The sequence below is a fragment of the Hylobates moloch genome, unplaced genomic scaffold (genome assembly GCF_009828535.3).
Source record: "Hylobates moloch isolate HMO894 unplaced genomic scaffold, HMol_V3 SCAFFOLD_2, whole genome shotgun sequence".
In the NCBI taxonomy this organism is placed as follows: domain Eukaryota; kingdom Metazoa; phylum Chordata; class Mammalia; order Primates; family Hylobatidae; genus Hylobates; species Hylobates moloch.
Window position 1 is genome coordinate 147,232,194 of NW_026652277.1, and position 23,596 is coordinate 147,255,789.

Genomic DNA, 23,596 nt, shown 5'->3' on the forward strand with positions numbered 1-23,596 from the left:
TGTTTCCTTGACCTATGAGGTCAGATGTGGTGAGCAGCATGGCGTCTTTGACAGAATCTCACAGAGCCACTCTGTACCCTCACTCTCATAAATGAACAGCCTCCCTTTAAGAGGTGAGCTTGAATGACAGAAGAAACATCCTACAAACCTAAGTCACAATAACCCTGAGGCCTGGATGAGTCAACAAATCATAACCAATTGTTCATCAAAGCTGCCCCCACATTCTTAGTAGGCAGAGATGCAATCTGAGGTAATTATAAGATATCTGGGATTTCCTTTAAAATTCTAAAAGGAAAAAAACATTGGAGACAGGATGCAACAAGATCAGAAAAATGTGTTCGATTGTTGATGATAAAGGTTTGGGGGGCTCATGTACTATTCTTTCTGCTCGTGTGTGTTAAAAAAGTTTCATGATAAAATTAAATATACATGTGCATACACACACACAAACACACCAATAGGAAGAGGGAATTACCCTTCCAGTTTTTAGACAATACACACGACCAAGTACTGCCCTGGGAGAGTCTGACTCAGTGGGTCTAACGAGTCACCCACTCATGGTTTGCTTTTTGCTTTGTTCTAAAATAATATTACCAGGCCAGGTGCAGTGGCTCACACCTGTAATCCCAGGTGTGAGAGGCTGAGGAGGGAGGATTGCTTGAGGCCAGGAGTTCGAGACCAGTCTGTGCAACATAGCAAGACCCTGTCTCTACAAAATAGTTTAAAAATTAACCAGGCATGGTGATGCACACCTGTAGTCCCACCTACTCATGAGGCTGAGGGGGAAGGATCCCCTGAGCCGTGACTTTGAGGTTACAATGAGCCATGATTGCACCATTGCACTCCAGCCTGGGTGACAAAGCAAGACCTTATCTCCAGAAATGAACAAACCTTTAAAAAATTAAATATTACAGATGCCTCTATTGTGAACTTCTGGTTAAACACCATTAACCTGATCCTACCCTATCATTTTATAAAAGAAACTGAAGCCCACAGAGGTAAAATGACTTGTCACACTCACTCATAGCAGAGCTGGGGCTATATCCTCAGGCCACATGACTTCTGAGGTGTATGTGTGGATGTAGGTGTGTGTGTTATCAATCCCAACAAGTTAAAGTCTATCAGAAAATGATTATTATTAATGGTCTACAATTTTCTTATTTTTCCTCCAACTGTTTCTTCCTAGTATAATTAATGGATAAGACATACTAGTATTTAAGAACATCTACATTTGGACCAAACACTCAGTATGCTATAGTCACTAAAAACATTTGCCTTATGAGGTAAATTGAGTACCTCTTAAAACCTGGCTCAAATTATTAATTACCTAGTCTAGCACATCTTAATAATACAAATGCCCAATTATAAACAGTTGGCTTTAATAGCATATGAAATTTTATTTTTTTAAGAGGGGTGTCACTGTGTTACCCAGGCTGGCATCTAACTCTAGGCACAAGTGATCCTCCTGTTCAGCCTCCCAAGTAGCTGGGACTACAGGTGCATGCCACTGCATTGAGCCAAAGCCTCTTAAAAATATTACCTTGAAGAATGTTTATGATCTATAATCTCTTTCACTCTCCAGTCCCTGGCAATCTAGCTTTTTCCATAAATTATCATTGACAATGCTTTGGGGAAAGTAATAATTAAACTTCAAATTCAAAAACCTTTGTCCAATGTTAACCTTACTCAGTCTCTCTGCAGCATTTGGCACTACTAACCAAGCTCTTTTTACTTACTCTACTCTTCCTGCCTGGGCTTCAGAGAAACTATACATCCTTCAACTTTCTCTTACTTCCTATTATTTCCTAGCCTCCTTCACCAGCTCTTCTTGAATGGCCCATACTTAAATATTGGAATCTCCTAGAGATCTCTCTGCCTCTTTATTTTCTTACTCCATATATCCACCTTGTGTAATATGAACCGATCTATGGCTTCAACAACAATCTCTAGGCTAATCCCAAAGGTGTGCCTCCGACGCTGGATGCTCCTTGAAATTCCGGCCCCTGTAGCCGACTCTCACACGGGCACGTTAACCCAAAGTGTCAAAAACTCACTTTTAAGTCTGTCCGCCTTTTGCTTGATGCTAAAGTCACCCAAGGCAAAATTTGGCAAGTCATTCTAGATTCCCTTCTTCTTCCACACCCTTCACATGCAGCCAGTATCCATATCTTGCAGGGTTCCTGTTGGCTCACATTCTAAACTTCTTTCCATTCTCAACTGGGCCTTGGCTCTAGCCCAGGTCCATTTCAAGAACTACATATAGAACACATTCTATAACAGCAGTAATTCATGTTCATTGTATTACCACCCATAAGCCCAGAGTTTTGGTATATATCCTTCTTAGAGTCCTTCTGTGATCTATGGAGAAACAGAGGATAATGGTAAAGAGTCCATGGATTTAAAGTCATATAGATTTGGTTTCAAATTCCAGCTCCACTAATTCCTATCTAGATAACCTTAGTAACTTTAAGATTGCTAATTCTCAATTTCCTCATCTGAAAAAAATTAGACAATAATACACTCCAATTAGACTACCATAAATATTACATGAGACAATGTTTGTAAAATGTTTAGCATGTCTGACCTCTGCAAAGCATTAAAATCATATTTATTACCACCTAAAAATATAGCACTACACCATTCACTGATTCATAACTTCTTTTTTCACATAGTAACATATTACGAATCTCTTCAATGTCAAGATATGCATTTGTACACTTTCATGGTATTTCTCTGTATAGATATGCCATAACATATTTAACTAGCCACTTCTATTCTTTTGGATTATCTCTAATTTTGGTCAGTGTAAGAAAATGGCAATGAACTTAACCATAAATATTTGCATGTTCATGCTATTACTCTCTTTGGAGGAATTTCTGAGTCCAGTGAAGAGCATGGCTTTCAGGACTTTGCCACATGCCACCGTTCTCTGGAAGGACTCTACCAATTTATATACTCCCATCAACAAGGAAATTACCTACCATCTCCTACCTACCCTCCAATCTTACACTCCCTCAATCTTTCCCTCACCTTTCAGCAGTTCCCTGTCATGCACAGAATAGAAACTTTGCTCTTTATCTCTCTTGAGGCTCACTCCTACTTCCCCTCTGCCCCTGTCTCTCTATGAACCTAAGTGGCCAGTTAGTATGACCTGATTTTCTCTCCAAACATTTCAAATATCCCCACTTAAGTGTCTAATAGACATCATATTCAATATGTCCTAAATTGAAACCATGAAATTGAAAGCAATACCATCCTTCCAATTTCTCAGGCCAAAAATCAGAGTCATTTTTGACCTCTTTTGTTCTCCTACATGATTCCCATCAAGAAATCTCAATGGCTCTAACTTCAAAACAAAATCCAGAATCCAACCATTTCTCCACTTTCCAATGCTGATACCCTGGTCTGAACCACCATTATCTCTTACCTGGATTACAAGAACCTCCCAAATGATCTCCCTATTTTTCTTTGCTCCCTTATAGTCTATTCTCAACACAACAGCCTAAGGAATCATTTTAAAACATAGTATAGATTTTCAAGCCTTTGCTTTAAACCCCATTTCACTCAGAGTAAGTCCGAGTTTCTAATGATGGTCTGTCTACAAGGCCCTATGCAATCTTGTTCCATTGCCCCTCTGAACTCATTTCACACTACCATTCCCTCTGCTGGCTTCACTCCAGCTACACTCACGCCTTAAGGTAAGTTCCTGTCTTAAGGTTTTTGCACAGACTGTTCTTTCTGCCTGGACTGAGTTTCCTGAGATATACACGCAGCTCAACTCCCTGCCCTTCTTCTTGTTTTTGCTTACATGAATAATATCCAGACTATCTCAACTTAATAGTGCCAGGGGATCTCCTTCCCAATTCCCGTTGTTCTGTTGTTTTTATTACTTTTGGAGGATAAATCACATACTAACACATTATATGAATTACTTCCTAGATTTGCTTTTATTTTTAGAATTTAAGCTCTAGAAGAGCAGTGATCTTTATATGTTTTGTCCAATAATTTATGTTTCAAGTACCCAGTAATTCTTGGCACACAGTAGGCACATATCAAATAACTGTTTAACAAATGAAAAAAGCTACCGCCAGGCAATTTCATGCCCTATAGTTTCATACTGCATATTTAAATGATTTGGAGGAGAGTCAAGAAACTACAGCAACCAGACAGAATGAAGGAGGGGGCGTGGCTTACAGCAAAGTAGATGGTCCATGTTCCATGCAAAAGGAACAGCTTCTGCTCAAATCCAGGCAATTGCTACCCTGCTGGAAAGCAGGCCCCTTACTGCCAGAAGATGAGGGATGCCCCAACATCCATTTGTCATTAAGACGGTGGTTCAAACTTTCACATTAAATCTTTTAGTTGTAGAATTCTGGCAGTTGCCAGTTGGAAGCAACATGCAAAAAACTCTTGTTACTTAGTAACTTACCACATATCCACAGTATTTGAACTTAGCTTGCACCTCTACTTGTTCTGTAATTGCTTTCTGTGTCTATTTACTCTCCCTAATAAAATGACATAATTTTTTTTTTTTAAATTTTGGATATTGATTAGTTTTTTTTTTTTTTTTTTTTTTTTGAGATGAAGTCTTACTCTGTCACCCAAACTGCAGTGCAGTGGCGCAATCTCAGCTCACTGCCTCCCAGGTTCAAGCGATTCTCCTGCCTTAGCTTCTCAAGTAGCTGGACTACAGGTGTGTGCCACCATGGCCAGCTAATTTTTATATTTTTAGCAGAAACGAGGTTCCACTGTCTTGGCCAGGCTGGAGATTAGAATTTTTCTACCAAAATGACAGGCCAAATGGACCTCCACCATGGGCTGTGATGTCAGAAAGCTTCCACTACAGGTTAAATGGCTCTTCTCTAGTGACACCTGAACAACATTGATTCATTTTTCACATCTCAGCTTGACTCCCCAGTGAAGCCTCATCTCATGCTGACTTCCTGTTTTGTAGATTATGGTACCCTGGTCAGGCTTCAATCACATACCTCTGAGCTACATCCCTTCTACATCCCTTCTCCTGGCTCCTCGAGGGTGAGCACCCAGCTCCCTGACTCCCTGGGAACACCTAACATAAAGTGGGGGCCTAGCACCAAGGTGGCAGTAGAATTTTGTTAGATGAGTAACTGAATTTCACATAAGGAAAAAAAAAAAAAACTCAAAGCGGTAAAGTTACAGCCAATATGTGATGAAACTGATATTTAAATCCCAAGCTTTAAAATGACAATACAGTTTTTAAATAGTACAGAGATCATTCTCAGACCAGATCATGTCTAACTATGCCAAAGTGCAAACTAAAGAAGTTAATGCTTTTTTCCATAAATGACAAAATTACTAAAATATTCCATCTCCAAAAAGTAAACATTTCAGTTTTTCTAAATATTATTAAAAAGGTACACCCCAAATGTTTCCTTAAGTAGATCCTGAGCTTCAGAGTATCATGGCTAAATGCCCTATAAAAAGACAAGACTATAAAGTCACTTAATATGAATGAGAAGGGCTATAAAACAGACTTAAGTCACATATTTACAATGGTCTTAGAGGTAACAGAACATTCTAAAGTTAACCAAAAGCCAAAAAAATGCTTTCTAAAAGCCTTTAGGATAATATCAAGGCCTTTCTAAAAAAATAAGCATATTTACAACTTCTCTTTATGTTTTTAAAGATATTTAAAACTTGATTTAAAATGTTTTACAATGCCAAGAAAGTATTATTTTTTAAGAGTGAGAGCTAAAAATAAATCTAAGAGAAAAATTTTGTTTTTATGGTTACCAGATCCATAAGCAGGCCAAAACCGAAAATTCAGACAAAGGCAGATAACTGCATTTTCACATTATTCCACAAGATGTCAGCATGTAACTGAACAACTCCAATGGTGGTGGTAGTAGGGAGGAGGTGGATTCACTTAAATAGAACAATAGAAACCCTTTCATTTCATGATCTTACGCTACAGCTTTGGTAACTAACTTCGTAAACGTATATCCATGTATATTTTATTATTGTAAACCCAGTTCTTAATATATTCTTACAGAAGTTTATACAGATATTTAGGTATTTCTTTTTTGAAACACCTTAATTTTTTTCTTTCCAATTTAGCTCTCAAAATTCTTCTGATCAAATTAAGAACCTTCAAATACTTAATAAAGTCCAGGAATAATCCTAGGCACAACACAAACATCAACCTATTTGTCTGTCTGGATTAGTTATTTTTCCCCATTCTACAGATGAGAAAAATTTAGAAAAAAATGTCAGTGGTTCACATGAGGTTATTTACTCACTATAGATTATATATTCAGTAGGCGACTAGAGTTTCTGCAGGAGAGGTAGGGGTAGTGGGGTGTGTGTGTGTGTGTGTGTGTGTGTGTCTGTGTGTGTGTGTGTGTGTGTGTTTTCAGTCTTGTCTTGATATCTTCCTTTGTTCCCCATTAACAACTCACATGCTGAGTCACCAACACCTGACCAACTATCAATACTGATCATTAGCAGCAGTAGTAGGAAGACAGTTACTGATGTCTTTCACTTACAAGTAGCACCACAGCCTAATAAGTGGCAGAAAGTCATACTACGAAAACATTAAATAAAAAATTTTGGTATTAAAAAAATACTTAAAATCTGAATAAATACATATCTCCACTATTTTCTTACATCATTTGTACTCTTATCTTGCTTTTCATATTTTTCTCGGTCATAAGCCATTTTCTTCAGCAATTTCTTCATGGCTCTTTTATCCTTTTTATGATTTTCCGTGTTTTGCTTCCTCACTTGGTTTACAATAAACTTGGGAATCTACAGAGAAAAGGAATTAAGCTTAGAGAGGAAAAAGAAATGCCACCATTTTAAATTACAAAAAAAAAATTATATTTTTTAAATTTCAAAAAGAGTAAAGAGTTTCTCTTTTTGATAAGAATGCCATTTTACATGCACTATTCATTAAATCTGTGAAAAGAAAATGCTTCATATTATTCACTTACCAGGTGTACAGGGCATCCACGTGGTGTAATTTACCACCCACTGTGGAAGGTTCCAAAAGAGGCTTTGTGAAGTTCAAGGACATAGTGGCTGTCTTCCATGCCACACTGGAGACCCCCTGAGGTGAGGAGCAGTAGAAGCCACCTCCATAGGTCTTTCCTTTTGCAGCCTCCTACCTACAGCCCTGCTAGCTAACCTCAAGTCCCCTTCTAATAACCAGCTAGCTTCTGCTGTCATGAGAGAAAGAACTCCCCCAAGAAACATGAGCTGATAGGTAGCTAGCAAAAATCCAGGACAAACTGATCCTAAGAAATCACATTAGCAAAAACAAAGTATTTTAAGGTATCAAAATGTAACCATGAAATAATGTTGACATTTCAAACATTGAGACTTAATAAATGGACATCAATTTTTTATTTAAAAAACACATTAGAAATCATCTACATCAGTTGTCTTTTTATGGATTATAAAAATAAAGACTTCGGGATCTAAATATCATCACTCTGTCTTTTTAACAAATTAATGTTTGGAGTTCCTCAAATAAGAGATTGAAATATTCAATACTATAATTTTGCTTGGAATCCCTTTAGGTCATTTTTTCCTAAATGCTTATAAGATGCCTCCTGAAAAATTATAAATTTCATTGGAAAATGAGCACCTAATCAATGAAGCCTCTCATCCACTACCATCCTCTGATAAGCTGTCAAAACAAGCTCCAAATAAGTGTAAAACAGAGAAAACCATTTTTAAAGATGTTCTCAGTAATAAGGATACAAAATGCATGCATCCCTTTCAATAAAGGGTCTATGAAAAAGAACTGAATAATCTGAAACCAAGATAGCATGGGCTTTTAAAAATACAGCAGGCCTAAACACTGAGAAATGGGAAAATAGGCAGAAGTAAATAAAAAGTACTTCTTACAAGGCATGTTTTGACATAATTTTAAGACAGAAATTCACAGGGCCCTCCTTACCTATATGAATAAAATGTCTTTAATATTTTCTGCACTCACAAATTTTAAATGTAAATTAATAAAGCTAATAACAAACATGTAATTTGTTTTTTAAACTACTAAGACCAAAGCATATGATATATACTTACTGTCCACAGAAGTTTTTGGTACTTAATCAATAAGTGCATGGTATTTGCTGTCCCAGCTGCCATTACAAATTCTCGCTGTTCACTGGACTTCAATCCCAATGCATGACACATAAAGAGATTTGGGGCCATGACCATTGCTACATTCATGACTGTCATTTTATTTTTTTCTTTATTATCTATTACTCTTTGGAGAAATTCAAGAAGGGCCTGAAACAGAAACGACTCTTTGAGATTTGTATCACATATGAAGATAAAAGATTAAAGCACTGTAGCATATGCAATTTTTATTTCATTAAAAAAACAAGTTGTGTATAAGCATAGTCAACTAATCACATCCAACAGGCCCTGTTACCAAAGCTTCTCCACTTGGTTGATGCTCCCTGAGATAGAAATTTGCTTCTACTAAGGACCGTGGAGCTGGGGAATGAAGCAGAGATGGCACACAGCTGAACTAGGGAGCAGAGAGAGGAGTGGGGAAGTGTCAGACCTCTGGCCTATGGGAGTCATGGAGAGCTGAAAAGTAATGTAAAACATCATACAAACATTTGCTTATTTCAGGAAATGCTGCACTTTCCTACGTAGAGATCTTTAAAAATTCCCTCAAAAAGGGTCATTCAACTTCAGTTTCATTTCTTTAAGGCAATCAGTATCTGGCTGACATGGAACTTATAAAGAATGAGCCAGGCACTGGGCATGATGGTGCATATCTGTAGTCCCAGGCACTGGGCATGATGGTGCATACCTGTAGTCCCAGGCACTGGGCATGATGGTGCATACCTGTAGTCCCAGCTCGGTGGGAGGATCATCTGAGCTTAGGAGTCTCAGTCCAGCCTAGGCAAGAGAGAGAAACCCTCTCTCAAAAAAAGAAAAGAGAAGAGAAGAGAAAAACAGAAAAGAGAGAAGAGAGAAAAAAGAAAAGAGAGAAGGAAAGAGAAAAGAAAAGAGAGGTGAGGGAATATTGTGATACAGAAAGCAGGGAAATGAGGAAAGACCAAAGAGAATCTTTCTTTTTTTTTTTTTTTGAGACCAGGTCTCTCTCTGTTGCCCAGGCTGGTGTGCAGTGAGAGATCATAGCTCACTACAGCCTCAAACTCCTGGGCTCAAGTGATCCTCCTGCCTCAGTCTCCAGAGTAGCTGGGACCACAGGTGCATGCCACCACGCCTGGCTAATTTTTTTGATTTTTCATAGAGGCAAATTCTTGCAATGTTGCCCAGGCTGGTCTTGAACTCGAGTTCAAGAAACACTTCCACCTCATCTTTCCAAAGTGCTAGGATTACACAGGTGTAAGCCACCATACCCAGCTGAGAATTTTTTAAAAAATGAATGAAAAGGAACTTTTCATCAGAACAGGTTAGGTTATGCTCAGCTTGATGCCACATACATCCACCCCTATTGCAGATACTCATTGTCCTCTGAAACTACCTTCTCCCAAAGGCAAAGGCAGCTGAGGTCACTCTAACAGGACTTAAGGCTTCAGATTTTTCTTTTGCCTTCTTCTTTTGTTCTAGAACAACAGTAACTATAACTGCACAGGTATTCAATGTTCTCTGTGAATGAGGCAGTTTATGAAGCACGATAGAGATTACTTAATCCTAACTTGGAGACAGATGCTCTAATTCCCTCCATTTTACAGATCAGAAAACAATGTTTGGAGAATGTAAGTAACTTCCTGGTGGTCATACAGCTAACAAATCCTGAGAAAGAATTTCATTACAGGTCTATCTGGCTTTTGTTTCTAAATTTTTAACTATTAAAAGAATCATTTTTTCATAGGTAGCCTAAAATCCCTACCCTAAAAAGGCCAATATACTATACTAAAATGGAAAAAGGAAAAAAAGTATCTATCTTCCAAAGAATTTCAGGAAAAAAAAAAATTCCTGTAAGTGCTAACAGGTTGCTTTTGAATCAAGTGTAACTGCTATATAGACCTTGAAAATTTGAAACAAATTAAGGACAGAGCTTTAATATATAACAATGAGATTTATGTATCTAATTTCTAGTACAGTGCTCAGGAAGTTAAATTGTAATCCAAGCATAAAGTTATATAAAACAACATGTTCTCAAATGAGGACAAAAGATTAATTGAAGTTTGGAAAAAATATTTAATTTTGTTCCACAGAGACCAGAGTAACTGTTCAGGGACCAGTGTATCTCTTTCTTTATGAGCATAAATTACAGAGATTAGGTAATAAACCGTTTTAATTGCAGTGTGCATATGTAATAACGTTACTCAAAATATTACTATCAGAATACTATAGAATGAGAGAGCTGACATAAAATTAACGAGATGTTAGCCCAGCCCTTTGCTGAAGGAATTGCAAAATTTTCTATCTGAACCTTAAGCATTTCATATATAATATATATATAATTTCAATAGTTTTGGGGATATAGGTGGTTTTTGCTTACATGGATAAGTTCTTTTGTGGTGATTTCTAAGATTTTGGTGTGCCTGTCACCTGAGCAGTGTATAAGCTACCCAATATGCAGTCTTTTATCCTCACCCTTCTCCTACGCTTCCGCTGAATTCCCAAAGTCCAGTGTATCATTCTTATGCCTTTGCATCCTCATAGCTTAGCTCCTACTTCTAAATGAGAACATGCAATATTTGGTTTCTCATTCCTGGTTTACTTCACTTAGAATAATGGCTTCCGGTTCCATCCAAGTTGTTGCAAAGGCCATTATTTCATTCTGTCTTATGGCTGAGTAGTATTACATGGTGTGTGTGTGTATGTGTGTGTGTGTCTGTGTGTATCTATCACATTTTCTTTATACACTCATGAGAACTTCTCCTGTTTCAAAAAGTATTGACTTTATCATCGGCCTGGTGGTATCAATCTATCACTGGGTTCACTCTCTGAAAAGCCAGCTTTGAGTCCCAGCACATTTACTTATTAGCTGGGTATGATGTTAAATCCTTATATACCTCTGCTCTTTAAAGTTTTGATTTGTAAAATGGGAATACTTATCTCTCAGCCTGGAAGGATTGAGACAATGTATATAATGAGCTTCTTAAAACTACAAAAAAGATAAATGTCAAGAATTATATTAACATGGATCCCCTCTTGCTATCTTAAAATCAGTCTTCACTATTGTTCCAAGTCAAAGGTAGGTGTGATCATTGGTCCTAATGCACCATAATTCAAAGTAAAAAATAACTGTAGTTAAGCAGCTTGCCCAAACACACCTGTCACTTTACTACCACGCCAAGATGTGGTATTTAACATGGTGCCTCCTAACCCTTAGACTTGCTGTAGCAATATTCCAAACAATCATGCACATGATTCTGTCCTTCAAATGACAACTGAAGGCGTGTTGCTAGCACTGGGTAAGTCAGGGAATTTTGCGTTAGACTTCCTGAAATTATATTGCATTGGAGTTTCCCTTCCCTTTTACAGAACTAAATTTATGGCTTATTCTTTGCACATATGGCATTCTTGTTAAAATGTTCTATTATTAAAGTTCTAGTTTGAAACCTTCAGCAGAGCTGGCTAATTAAGTCACTAAAGCTTAAGTAAACATGTAAAATTACTTGTTTGCATCTTCCAGTTTTTTACCAAAAATAGTACTCCCCCCCTTAATTATAAAATTATGTTTCCAATAGCCTCATACACAAAATGTAAGAACTATCCTATAATTTTAAAAATATTTTTTAACAGAATTTTTAAAAGAATATGCCTGGGACTTTGAGGGCAAAGTCCAAAGAAGAGTTCCAGATCAGCCACACCCAAAGCAGCCATATTGAATTGAGTGCTTCCTCCCACAACTACTTGAACTCATTTGAATGTAGGGGTATCTTAAGCAAATCATAAGTTTCCCAGTACCCACCGCACACTGGGCATTGATAGGGCGGTCAATGAGTAAGAAAAAGATGTTCCTCCCTATTTCTGAGTAGTTGAAGCCCTGTGTCGGGAGCACTGCTGACAAGCAGAGGACATGTTGGATCATTAGCCCCACTTTGTCCTGGGCCATATTTCCCTGTCTCAGCCACAATCTACACACACTTACATAGTAGCCCTGGGCACACACTCTTCGAATATAACCCTTTCTGAGTTGACGTCTGTCTCAAAAGCAAATTGAAATAAAACCTAATGCTGTCTTCTGGGTTATCCACCCGACAACCAGTGAAGCAAAAGGCTTTTTTTCTGACTTAGGAAAGGGAATAACCCTTTGGAAGTTCTCCTGTAGCGGACGTAGTGTTTTACCTCCAGTAATCCCCATAAGCTGCTTCATCAAGAAAAGTTGAGTATTAATATTCATTCCATGGGCATTAAAGAACTATCACTCATGTAATTACAATTTGAAGAGTTTTAATGAATTACGGGAAAAAAATTCCAAGATATACCAACTAGTAAATTTGTTTTCTTAACTTGAAAGCTCTTGTCATGAGATTTCATCTTAAATAGAAAAAAATGAGGAGGGTAAAGAAGCCCTCTACCCACATAAAAAATATTTTTAAGGCAAGGGCAAAACTTAAGATAATACTTCTACTAAGTTAATTTTTTTCCCTTTTTCTAAGACTTTATAATTAAACCTTTTACAACTACTCTATAAACTCTGCTGTTAAGGAAAATAAATCAGTGTGGCAAAATCCCTGATTATAAGAGCTTCTGACAACACTTAAAATAGATGATATTAAGTTATATAAACATTAGAGCAAATCACTTCAAAATACTGACATAAATCAGAAACTCCAGATAAACCCCTAGAGAAATAACTAGAATTTGTTTGAGTTGGTCTATCTTTTGGCTAACAAATGTATCAAATCACCATTATGACTTACTTCAAAATCTACCATTTCAAACTACAAACTGTCATATCTTTAGGTAGTAGTGGGTTATATTTGATAAGACTTAGGATTTTTGTTTTAAACATTTATATTTTACCTTACTGCTACCTGCTTATTAAATATAATTTCATAAATGCGAAAAATAAATAAGAAGGAGAAAAAAAACTAAAAACCACCCACGCTTCCATTAACCAATGAACCTCAATCATCTGGTTTGGAAGAAGAAATGTTATAGTGAATATTTTAAAAAAAAAACAAAAACTTAATAATATTAGTAACATAACAACCTCATAAAGAGTTAAAGACTTTTACCCTCTGTCCTCAAAAGTAGGCTTTTTCTTTATAGACTTTTATGACCATGTCCAAGATACACATCTTATTGTTTTGCCACAAATAATGAAAAATTAGTGTGTTTAGTTCTAAGGCATATTTAATGTAAATTAACCAAACTGACCTTCAGTGTGTCCCTGTTTGCATCAGGTAGGAGGATGACAAGAAGGTTCAAAGCCTGTAGTTGCTGCTTCTTGGTTGGAAGATCTGCAGACAAATTAAATAAATCTGAACTCTTTTCTTTAGTGAACATTTTCCTTTACTTTCTTTTTTCACTTTTTAAGAAAAAAGTTATTTGGCATAAACATGACTGTAAAATGTAAGACACAACGACTGAGCAGCAAGCCTTGTTGAGAGTGTGTTTGTGGGAGATCAGCAGAAGCAGCTGCTGTTAGGAGCTTCCTCTCTCTCAGAATGCTCACTTCCAACTGTGATCATATGACGCGCGGCCTTATGTTTGCAGACACACAACAGTGCTTTGGAAATAATTTTAACTTCTGCGTGATAATTATTCCCCAATGAAGACATAGAGGATTGGACCTTCCATGATACAGTATCAGGGTGCGTCTGTAACAGTGGTTTGTTTCTTTTAATGGTGAGTGAACAAATGCATGGTAAGAGTCCATTAATTCCAACAGGAATATGTAAAATGGAGCCTGGAACATAATAGGTGCTTATAAATGCCTGTGGAATAAACTAGAAAACCAAGCAGCAACTCAACAGTCTAAGAGGTGCATTATTATCATTGATGCTATCATTTGCAGCAGCCGTTACCCCATTTAAGTAATACTCATGGATATTTAGAATCATTCCAGCATTTCTTTTTCAGCAATAAATTTGGTCCTTTAATCCACATCCAGGAAATGTATGCAACGTAGCACAATTTAAACATTAAAAAGTATTTCCAACAGAAGGTGATTTATTCTGTTTAAAGAAGAAACATGTGAAGAAAAAATACTTTAAACAGAAGAGATTTCAGTTCCATCTCTCCTAGAAATTCTGAAGAAATGTCATGATACAAGATGACTCATGAAACCATCTCAATATTGTATATGTTAAGAATAGCCTGGCAGAGTTCTGGTTGAAACTGTAGCTCACCGCAATTTTTTGTATTTGTTTTTTTTGTTTGTTTGTTTGTTTTGAGTCAGATTCTCACTCTGTCTCCCAGGCTGGAGTACAGTGGTGCGACTGCAGCTCACTGCAACCTCCACCTCGCAGGTTCAAGCAATTCTCTGCCTCAGCCTCCCGGATAGCAGGGATCACAGGTGTGCACCACTACGCCTGGCTAATTTTTGTATTTTTAGTAGAAACGGGATTTCACCATGTTGGCCAGGTTGGTCTCAAACTCTTGACCTCAAGTGATCTGCCCGCCTCAGCCTCCCAAAGTGCTGGAAGCTCATCATAATGATTAATAGTGCCCCTCTTTCATTAGTATAAGTGTCCCTGTTTAAAAGATAGAGTTACTTAAAGGCAGTGATGGCATTTTTACTTTTCTTCATGGCCTCTAGGTGTAAAGTGGATAATTAGGCCACTAGATAAACCTTATAAGATCTGGGTTCACTGGAAAAAGAATCGAGAACTATTAGCGACACTAATGTGTAGCTTGCCCAAGACGACAAAATGGCAGTACATAAGAAGCAGCTTGTGACCTTCCACCAATGAGGCAGCAAAATGCTTTGCTCCACGTTTCTGCACTACAACCTCAGAATTTAATTTTTCAAGAAGTGCTCACAGACCTTACCACTTCTCCTTGTGCTTTTATGATAACTGTTCATCCACAGCTTCTCCAGTAAGTGTTGCTTTTTAACACTTGGCAAGAAAATTGTATCAGAGATCTTATGTGACTCATTCTATTATAAGAGAAACGTGAAGTGTCCAGGTTTTAACACTGAAATATATTGTATTGCTTAAATGTCATGCAATTAATCTGTACCCAAAGAGAACATTCTGTTATCTATTTACTCAGAAATGCATATTTATAAGAAAAACGGAAAACAATGCATGGCAGCTGAGCACCCACTGACATCAGTTGAGTCAATATGTCCACCCAAATACGTCTGGTTGCGTTCTTTGTGATGCCAAATGTCATTAAAACAATTAACATAGATGGCACCAGCAGAAGGACTGCTTCAAAGAGGGATAGCACTTACTCTGGACAGCCTGAAAGGCTTTGAGATACTCCACACTGAGCAGTGGCTGGGGCAACTCCCGAATGAAGAGCTTCAGCAGGCTGGCGGCATCATGCTGTTTGACACTTTCCCAATTAAAAGTCCCTTCATAAAACTTTGCTTCTAGTTCTTGGCAAAGATTCTGATAGGCACAGGAAAAAAAAAAAAAAAAGCAGCAGCTATAAGTGCATTTTTTTTCTTGCTGAGAGTATGATACATTTTCACTTTCAAGAGATTCTGCTCTTTAGACAAGACAAATCAGACTACCAAAAGTCAATATTTCTTTTACTCAGAAAAAAAACTACTCCTCTCATCTAATCCGAATGTACTTTACCAACAAAAAACTGTACCTAAGGCCAAAAAAAATTTTAAAATTTATACTTTTTCCTGGACACTCCACAAACTGTAAGTAATAAAGTTTTAATTAAGAGACTGGTTAAAATAATTGTTCCATTTGGGGGGCTTCATCTACATATTATAAATCTTCATTAAATTAAGAAAAAAATCATTAAAAAAGAAGTATATGTTTTAAATTTAGAATTATATTACATAAAAAAATACATAATCAATCTCTGGGCCTAAAACAGAAGGCTACCTCTGATTAGTCACCTATGGGAAGTGGAAAACCCAATTTTATAGTAAACGAGGCAAGAAAATACATCAATATACCTGTCTTTAATGCACAGCCATCCTGCTGCCAGCTGCGGAAAACAGTCTGAGTCCATGCAGAATTAGAAATATCTAGTTCACTTACCTCAGAACTCTACAAAATTTGTCAGGCAAATTATTACTAATAAATCAATTGAGTTTTGTAATTACTATTTTTTGGATACTTCTTTACTATACATAAATCCTATCATGTTAAAAACCATCACAAGTTTCTGTCACTTTCCTCTATTACATGAAACCATTCTCCCAAAGTATGTTCTTTGTTTTCTTGTAAGGCAAATTACCACATTTTCTCTTCCTAACACAACAACCATTCTCTACCCCCAATTATTTTTGTAACTGATGAAATAGGTGAAGGGGAGTGGGCAAAGACAGAAAAAGAAATAGGGAGGAGGGAAGAGGGAGGGAGAAAAGGAGGAAGAAGAAAAAAAAAGAGGAGGGAGGAAAAGATAGAAAAAGGGAGTGGGAGATAGGGAGGGAAGGAAGAGGAGAGAGAGGGGGCATGGAGGAAAAGAATGAGAGAGGAAAAGAATGAGGGGGGAAAGAAGGAGGGGAGAAAGAATGAGCGGGGAAAGAATGAGGGAGGAAAGGACAACAGAGGAAGATCCAGAGAAGAGAGGCAGAAAGAATGCAGGGAGAGGGAGAGAGAATAGTACAGAGAAATTTGGTGGGGCCAGGGGGGAAAGAGACAACCAAAATTTTTGCATATTATCTTTTAAATTATTTATAATGGACCAGCTGCTGCATAATTTGGCATATGACAACAGGCTGGGTTGAAGAGTTGAGCCAGCTGAATCCACTTAATTGGCCTTCTTAGAAATTACACTTAGTTAAACTTGTCCTTCTGCCAGCCTTCTCGCTGCAAAGTAAAATCTGCATTATATTCACTATTCTGTACTAAAGTAAATATATTTTTGCCTCCTGTGAGCTGGCCACTGCAGTCTGCTAGTGAGGGCCCGAGTGCTTTGAACGGTGAATTGAGGACTATCTTGCCAATATGGGTAATATGAAGTTATGTTTGTTACCTGTTTCTGAGGAATTATATCTTTGTTAGTGAATGTACTTAAAAGAACTTGTCTCAGAATCACACAATGTCCATGACTGACTAGTGGCAAACGTGCCGTAGGTGTTACATGAAGTGAGACAACGACAAGCTATGAAACTTACAAACAGCACAGTTTCAGGGACCTCTAAGTACCAGACACCAAACCCAGGGGACACAAGTGGAAAATTATGATCAGAATATATCAGGCTACTCGAATCCTATTAAAATGAGATCACTATATAGTAAGAGCCAAGGAGGCCGAAACTGGTGTCCTAAATTAAGGCAACTTATCAAAATAAGCAGGCGATGCAAACTGTGAAATGTATAAAGAGTAATTCCAATCCTGGCAACACCACAGCCCATTAGAAGCAGGCCAGGACAGTGTGCACTCCCCAAGAAACCCTTAGCCCTGATCCAGCTCTAAAGATTTCATAAAGAATGGGGTTATGAAAATGAAGAGAGATTATCTCTCTTCTGTCCTATTTTCTCTTGGATTTTCAAATTCAGGAAGACAATGTATTGGATGTGGGCAGTGGTTACTTGTGCTATCTCAGTGCACAGCTAAAGGTGAATTTGGAAGACAGGGTAAAAGTTAATAGTTAATGGCTGCTTCCAGATACAGCTACAATTCCAAGTATGAGTCCCCTTTACATTTAAATCCCCTGAGGGGATATGTAGTATGCATCCCCTGTAGGGTAATTCCATCTTTATCATGCATTCATTGGAAGCTTTATCCCCCAGAGCAAAAAGTGAGGCACAAAGATGACAGCAGGAGGACACGTGGTACCCTGGAACAGTGGGAAGGAAATGTCATCCAGAGAGAAGAAAAGGCAAGGGAGAAGGGAGGGCTCAAATTGGGAAGTCTAGGAATTATTATTTCACCAGAGAGACTCAGGCTACCCTGGATACAGCAAGACAGGGAACTGTGTGAATCAGGAAGGTGGTTGAGAGTGTCTTGTCTGGCTGGCTCACTAAGACTAATTATGCATAGGATGTCAAGGCCCCCCATCTGCTGGAGTCTATGGTCCTGGCCTTTTTTTTTTTTTTTTCTTTTGAGATGAAGTCTCGCACTGTTGTCCGGGCTGGAGTGCAATGGTGCGATCTTGGCTCACTGCAACCTCTGCCTCCCAGGTTCAAGCGATTCTCCTGCCTCAGCCTCCTGAGTAGCTGGCATTACAGGTGTCCAACACCATGCCCCGCTAATTTTTTGTATTTTTAGTAGAGACGGTGTTTCACTATTTTGGCCAGGCTGGTCTCTAACTCCTGACCTTGTGATCCGCCCACCTTGGCCTCCCAAAGTGTTTTTTATTTTTAAGAAACAGGGTCTTATTGCTCTGTCACCCAGGCTGGAGTGCAGGGGGATGATGACAGCTCACTGCCACATGGGACTCCTGGGTTCAGGCAATCCTCTCTACTCAGCTTCCTGAGTAGCTGGAACTCCAGGTGAGCACCACGATGCCTGGCTAATTTTTTAAATTATTTTTTGTAGAGACAGGGTCTCACTTTGTTGCCCAGGGTGGTCTTGAATTCCTAATCTCAAGCAATCCTCCCGCCTTGGCCTCCCAAAGTGCTAGGATTACAGGTGTGAACCACCACACCCAGCCCTGACTTTGGTAAACTCAATTGCTACTACTCATCCTGGCTAAATCTATCACAACTATCCCCAGGCCATTAATATTTTAACTCATCACATACTTTTGTCAAAGTATTATTATGGGTAATATGGTGATTTTGAAAAAAAAAAAAACTTAGCAAAAACCAGAAGGGACTGTAGAAAAACTAAACTGAATGCTAAAAGGTGTTATTGTTTTATTTGATCTACTTTACTAACAATGGAAAAACGGGGTAGAGAGGACAAGTTAGCTTTTAAAATGCATAAGTGTAAATAAACAATAAAATGTTTACATTAGTAGAACCCAGAGATTACCTTGATTCTAATAGCAGCTCCAGGGATTCGTAAGAGACCTTCAGTTTCCAAACCTCCCTCTTCGATTCGAGAAATCAGCTGTGCATAAACAGAGAAACATTCTAATTTTGATATTTGTAACAGGTACAATTCCAAATTTAACATCTGTTTCACATATAAATAAAACTGATTACAATGACATGTAAACTGGATTTTATGAGGTTTTGAATGCTATTTCACTACCACTGTCCTTCAAAACAGTAAGTCCAGAAACTTTTGTTATAATTTAGAAAAAGTTGGGCCTTATGCTACTTTATAACAGAAGTGTGTAATTTCACACAACAGCTGTGGTACTCCAAACAAACAGAATAAAGATGTTCATTGTTTAAAAGCAACTAAGAACATCTATTTATTCTGCTTTTCCAGAAACCTACATTCTGCAATCAAATAAATCTTATGAAAATCTAGCATTTGCATATTTACATCTCATTTTTAGCTTGTTCCAAGAAAGAATTATTTATGACATGCAGAAAAAAAACTGTTTGCAAATATTCATTTTTAAGCCTTTGGTGTTAAACAAAGAAAAATGTCCTTGTATATGGCCTCTAAGTCATACCTGATGCCCAATGAATACACTGATCTAACTCCAGATTCCCACAAAAGGCATTTTTTTTTGTTTTTGTTTTTTAAAAAGGCAGAAACCCGCAAAAAGAAGGCAAATGGAGAAATTACAATGACTATTGGAGGCTAAGAAGAAGATAAGAGTGGTCAGATTCTTAAGTGATGTTCTTGGAGTAGGCACTCCCTGAGCAGTACACAAAGGCTTTATAGAATATATTCTGCTATTTTAAGAAAATCAGTTTTCATGTCCTCAGTTTAAATATAAGGCATTTCCTGGCATTATATAGGTTTTCCTCCCTGGCACCCACTCTCATTTCACAATTGCCTTCTCTACTTTATAAAAGACAGACCTATTCTTCACTCATCCACAATCTTACTATAATATTCTCTGCATGCCCTAAGGCACAAAATCTTCTAGAGTATCAAAAGAATGTAAAAAAAAAAAATTTTCAGGGAAGCCTCCTTTAATGATTAAACAAGGCTCTATAAACTACCTAGAGCTTACTGTTTTTCCCTTGCACAGAAAAGTGTCTGTTAGGAGCAAAGCATCATAAATGAGGTCTTTTGACCTTTGTCTCAATATTCTGAAGTTAGATATATTGTAGTATGTGGACACTGGAAGAGATGTCAACTTTTCTTTAAAGACTTCACCCCTTCTCTTCCTAGGTTATATTATGGCCAAAGATGCACTGATATTGAGGAAATCAGTTAAGAACTAAGCACAGTAGTCTCAAAATTCTCCTAAGATTTATTATTAGGAAAAGAGAAGCATCTTTGATCAGTCAAAGCAGTACAGGATTTTTAAAAATTCTTCTGGAATATTTTCCAAGACCACATTTTTCAAGTAACACTGGATAAAATCTCACAGCAAAAATTTTAAACGAATTATTTTAGATCAGATAGGCGTTATTCAAAATAAAGCAGTTAAAACCAAATTTAACCAATATTCAATGTATAGCCAATTTTCATTTTATTTGATCTTATAAAATGTTTAAAATGTTTCTAGTCCTATTAACAAAAAGTACAATTGTATGCTAGCTGCTGGAGCAAATTAGTTTTCAGCAATATATGCCTTTCACTTTCATTAAGTACACAGGAAAAAGTGATTGTGACTTCTAAATAACTGAATGAGCGTAATTTCTGCATTTTAATATTTGAGTTCTCCTTTTCATTATTCTCTAAGGCTAAAAACCAGCACCCAATAGAGTTATATACATACATAGTCAGAAGGAATGCCATGTGTTTTCTCATATATCTCACTCTGAAAATAACATTTTTAGCTATCACATTATATTGCATTATTAAAATATAAATAATACTTTATAGCATTCCTTTTATTATCAGGATTAAAATAGAGATGAAAAATAACTATATTGACCCATACATTTTAATGATGCTGTTTTTACTAATTTATCTATGTTCTGTAATTTATCAGTAATTTTCATAACATTTCTCAAAATATATATTACATACTTATGTGAATTGAAAAATGAAAACACAGACTCTTTGACACAAAGTATGGCTGAGTTGGCTGATTCATTTGACAGTGAAAACACTAGATTTGATAATTAAGTTATAAGGGGGGCTGGGCGTGGTGGCTCACGCCTGTAATCCCAGCACTATGGGAGGCTGAGGCAGGTGGATCACGAGGTCAGGAGATCGAGACCATCCTGGCTAACACAGTGAAACCCCGTCTCTACTAAAAATACAAAAAATTAGCCGGGTGAGGTGGCGGGCGCCTGTAGTCCCAGCTACTCCGGAGGCTGAGGCAGGAGAATGGCCTGAACCCCAGGGGGCGGAGCCTGCAGTGAGCCAAAATCGCGCCACTGCAGTCCAGCCTGGGCGACAGCGAGACTCCTTCTCAAAAAAAAAAAAAAAAAAAAAGTTATAAGGCAGACTTTTTTCATAGATTAAAATTAACAATATTTCTATTTCCCTCACCCTTCTGAGAATACAAGGTTTAAACAATGTACCTCTGAGTAAAATAATAATATAACAGGTACAAGTTCATAGATATTAGATAAGCTTTTTTAGTGTCCTTTTTGAGTATATAAGCTCAAAAATTAAATTATAGTCCTCTAAAGACTGGTAATGAATCTTCCTGCAAATCAGTCGTTTCTAACTTTTTCCATTTTACAAAATAGAGATATGACCTAATTTGAGTTGTCAGCTGATAAATCAAAACTTTGTGATAGATCACTGTGATTTTTTGGTTATAATTCACAGGGGATGCAAACAGATGAATGTTATCTACAAGTAAACTTTTTATATGCTCCTTTATTTTTTATAGAAACAAAAATACTTTAGGGCCATTCTCCAATCCTTCAAACAGATAGCCAGAGTCTGCAGAATGTTAAGGGACCAAAAATGTAAAATAACCAACTAAATAAATTAAAAAAAAAAAACTTCAAGAGAAAATCACAAAGGGAGATTTTTCTTAATAGACTGGATGCAATCCTCAGCCGGATCACATGGCATCATTGAACCTCCACAGAAACTGAAGCTCACTGTATTTCTGTGGTGTGATGGTGAATTTTTTGTGCCAATTTGGCTAGGCTATAGCACCCAGGTGTTCAGTCAAACAGCAGTCTACATTTTGCAGTGACAGATTTTTTGTTTTTTTGGTTATAACAGTAGACTTTGAGTAATGAAAATTATTTAATACTCTCTATAATGTAGTGGGCCTCATCCAAACAGTTGAAGGCCTAAAAGATCATGGTTTCCCAAAGAAGCAGCAATTTCACTTCAAGATTGCAACAAAGAAACACTGCCTAAGTTTCAGCCTGCAGAGTTTGGACTCAAGATGGTAGCATCAACTCTTGCCTGAGCTTCCAGTCTGCTAGCCTCCTCTACATATTTCAGACTTGTGAGCCCCACAATTGTGTGAGCCAATTAAAAAATAAATCTCTTCATCTCACTCTAAATATATCCTATTGCTTCTGTTTCTCTGGAGAACTTTGACTAATACCCGAGGAAAGGATGCTGCTGAGATCCCTGCTTTGTATAGGCTTTGGTGTATAGTAAATTGCAACTGCTACTGACAGAAGAATTTGAATATGTCGCCTGTATTTGTCAGCCTCCTCCTGTTAATCACAGGTACTGCTGACAGCTCTCCATAGATACATGTTCTGCATGCAGTGGCTAAAAGAGGCTGATGGGTGGGATAAACTGTATAGAACAAAGTTTGTCAGGAGAAATAATGACATGCAGGTTTGAATGTAGTGGGAGATATGAGGGGAAAAAAGCACCAAAGTTTAGTAGGTAAGACAGGGAATTAATTGACTGGTTTGGAAGAGGGGAAGAATAAGTGCCAAGTAGATTGAGCCTTAGTACTGGATGAGTTTGCTGAGCCAATTAACTGCAAATCAATTTCTACTGTCCCAAGAAATTTCAGAAACGGTGATAAGCCTGGGCTGCTGCAAAGAATCTACAGCTTGGGTAGTTCACAACTGAGCTGACCTGTCTTCCTCACTGTGCATTCCTTAGCTTTTCTCAAATGTAATCTGTGTTTCTGAACAATGATGGCTCAGAGGTTGGATGGAAATTTTTATATTGCCACAGATAATCCCCTTATGAATAATTGAGTGTTGACTACACAGTGACTTAATAGTTTAGCAATCATTTTCTAATTCTACTTTATGGTTTCTTTGCCTACTTTGGAAATAGGCACTGGTAAATTAAATTGGACATCCTCACTGTAAATAGAAAAGCTGAGGAAATATACACCGGCATGAAATATTCATGAGGATGAAATTCCCTAGAAATTTATAAGCAGTTTCCACTCCTATGTATTATAGAATTGAAATCTCAATTATACAAAGCCAGCTAATATAAGACAGGAAAATGATGCCAGGTAATCACAGTTACAGTAATAACACAGAAAGCATCACCATGAATATAAAACTTATGAGCCCTTGAAACAAATTTGCTTCCTGAATAGAAAATCAAAGTACAAAACATGACAGTATATCAATTGGAAAACTGTATTATAATAATATGA

The 23,596-nt window shown here is 37.4% G+C and overlaps 1 protein-coding gene across 1 annotated transcript in view; it reads right to left on the reverse strand.

Annotated features, from left to right (window-relative positions):
• The window catches only part of ARHGAP18 (Rho GTPase activating protein 18), a 133,743-nt gene that overhangs the window by 16,074 nt on the left and 94,073 nt on the right, over positions 1-23,596 (reverse strand). The window contains 5 exon segments of the mRNA XM_032158904.2: positions 6,646-6,786; positions 8,071-8,277; positions 13,312-13,394; positions 15,338-15,497; positions 18,997-19,074. Coding sequence (XP_032014795.1) covers positions 6,646-6,786; positions 8,071-8,277; positions 13,312-13,394; positions 15,338-15,497; positions 18,997-19,074 — 669 coding nt within the window.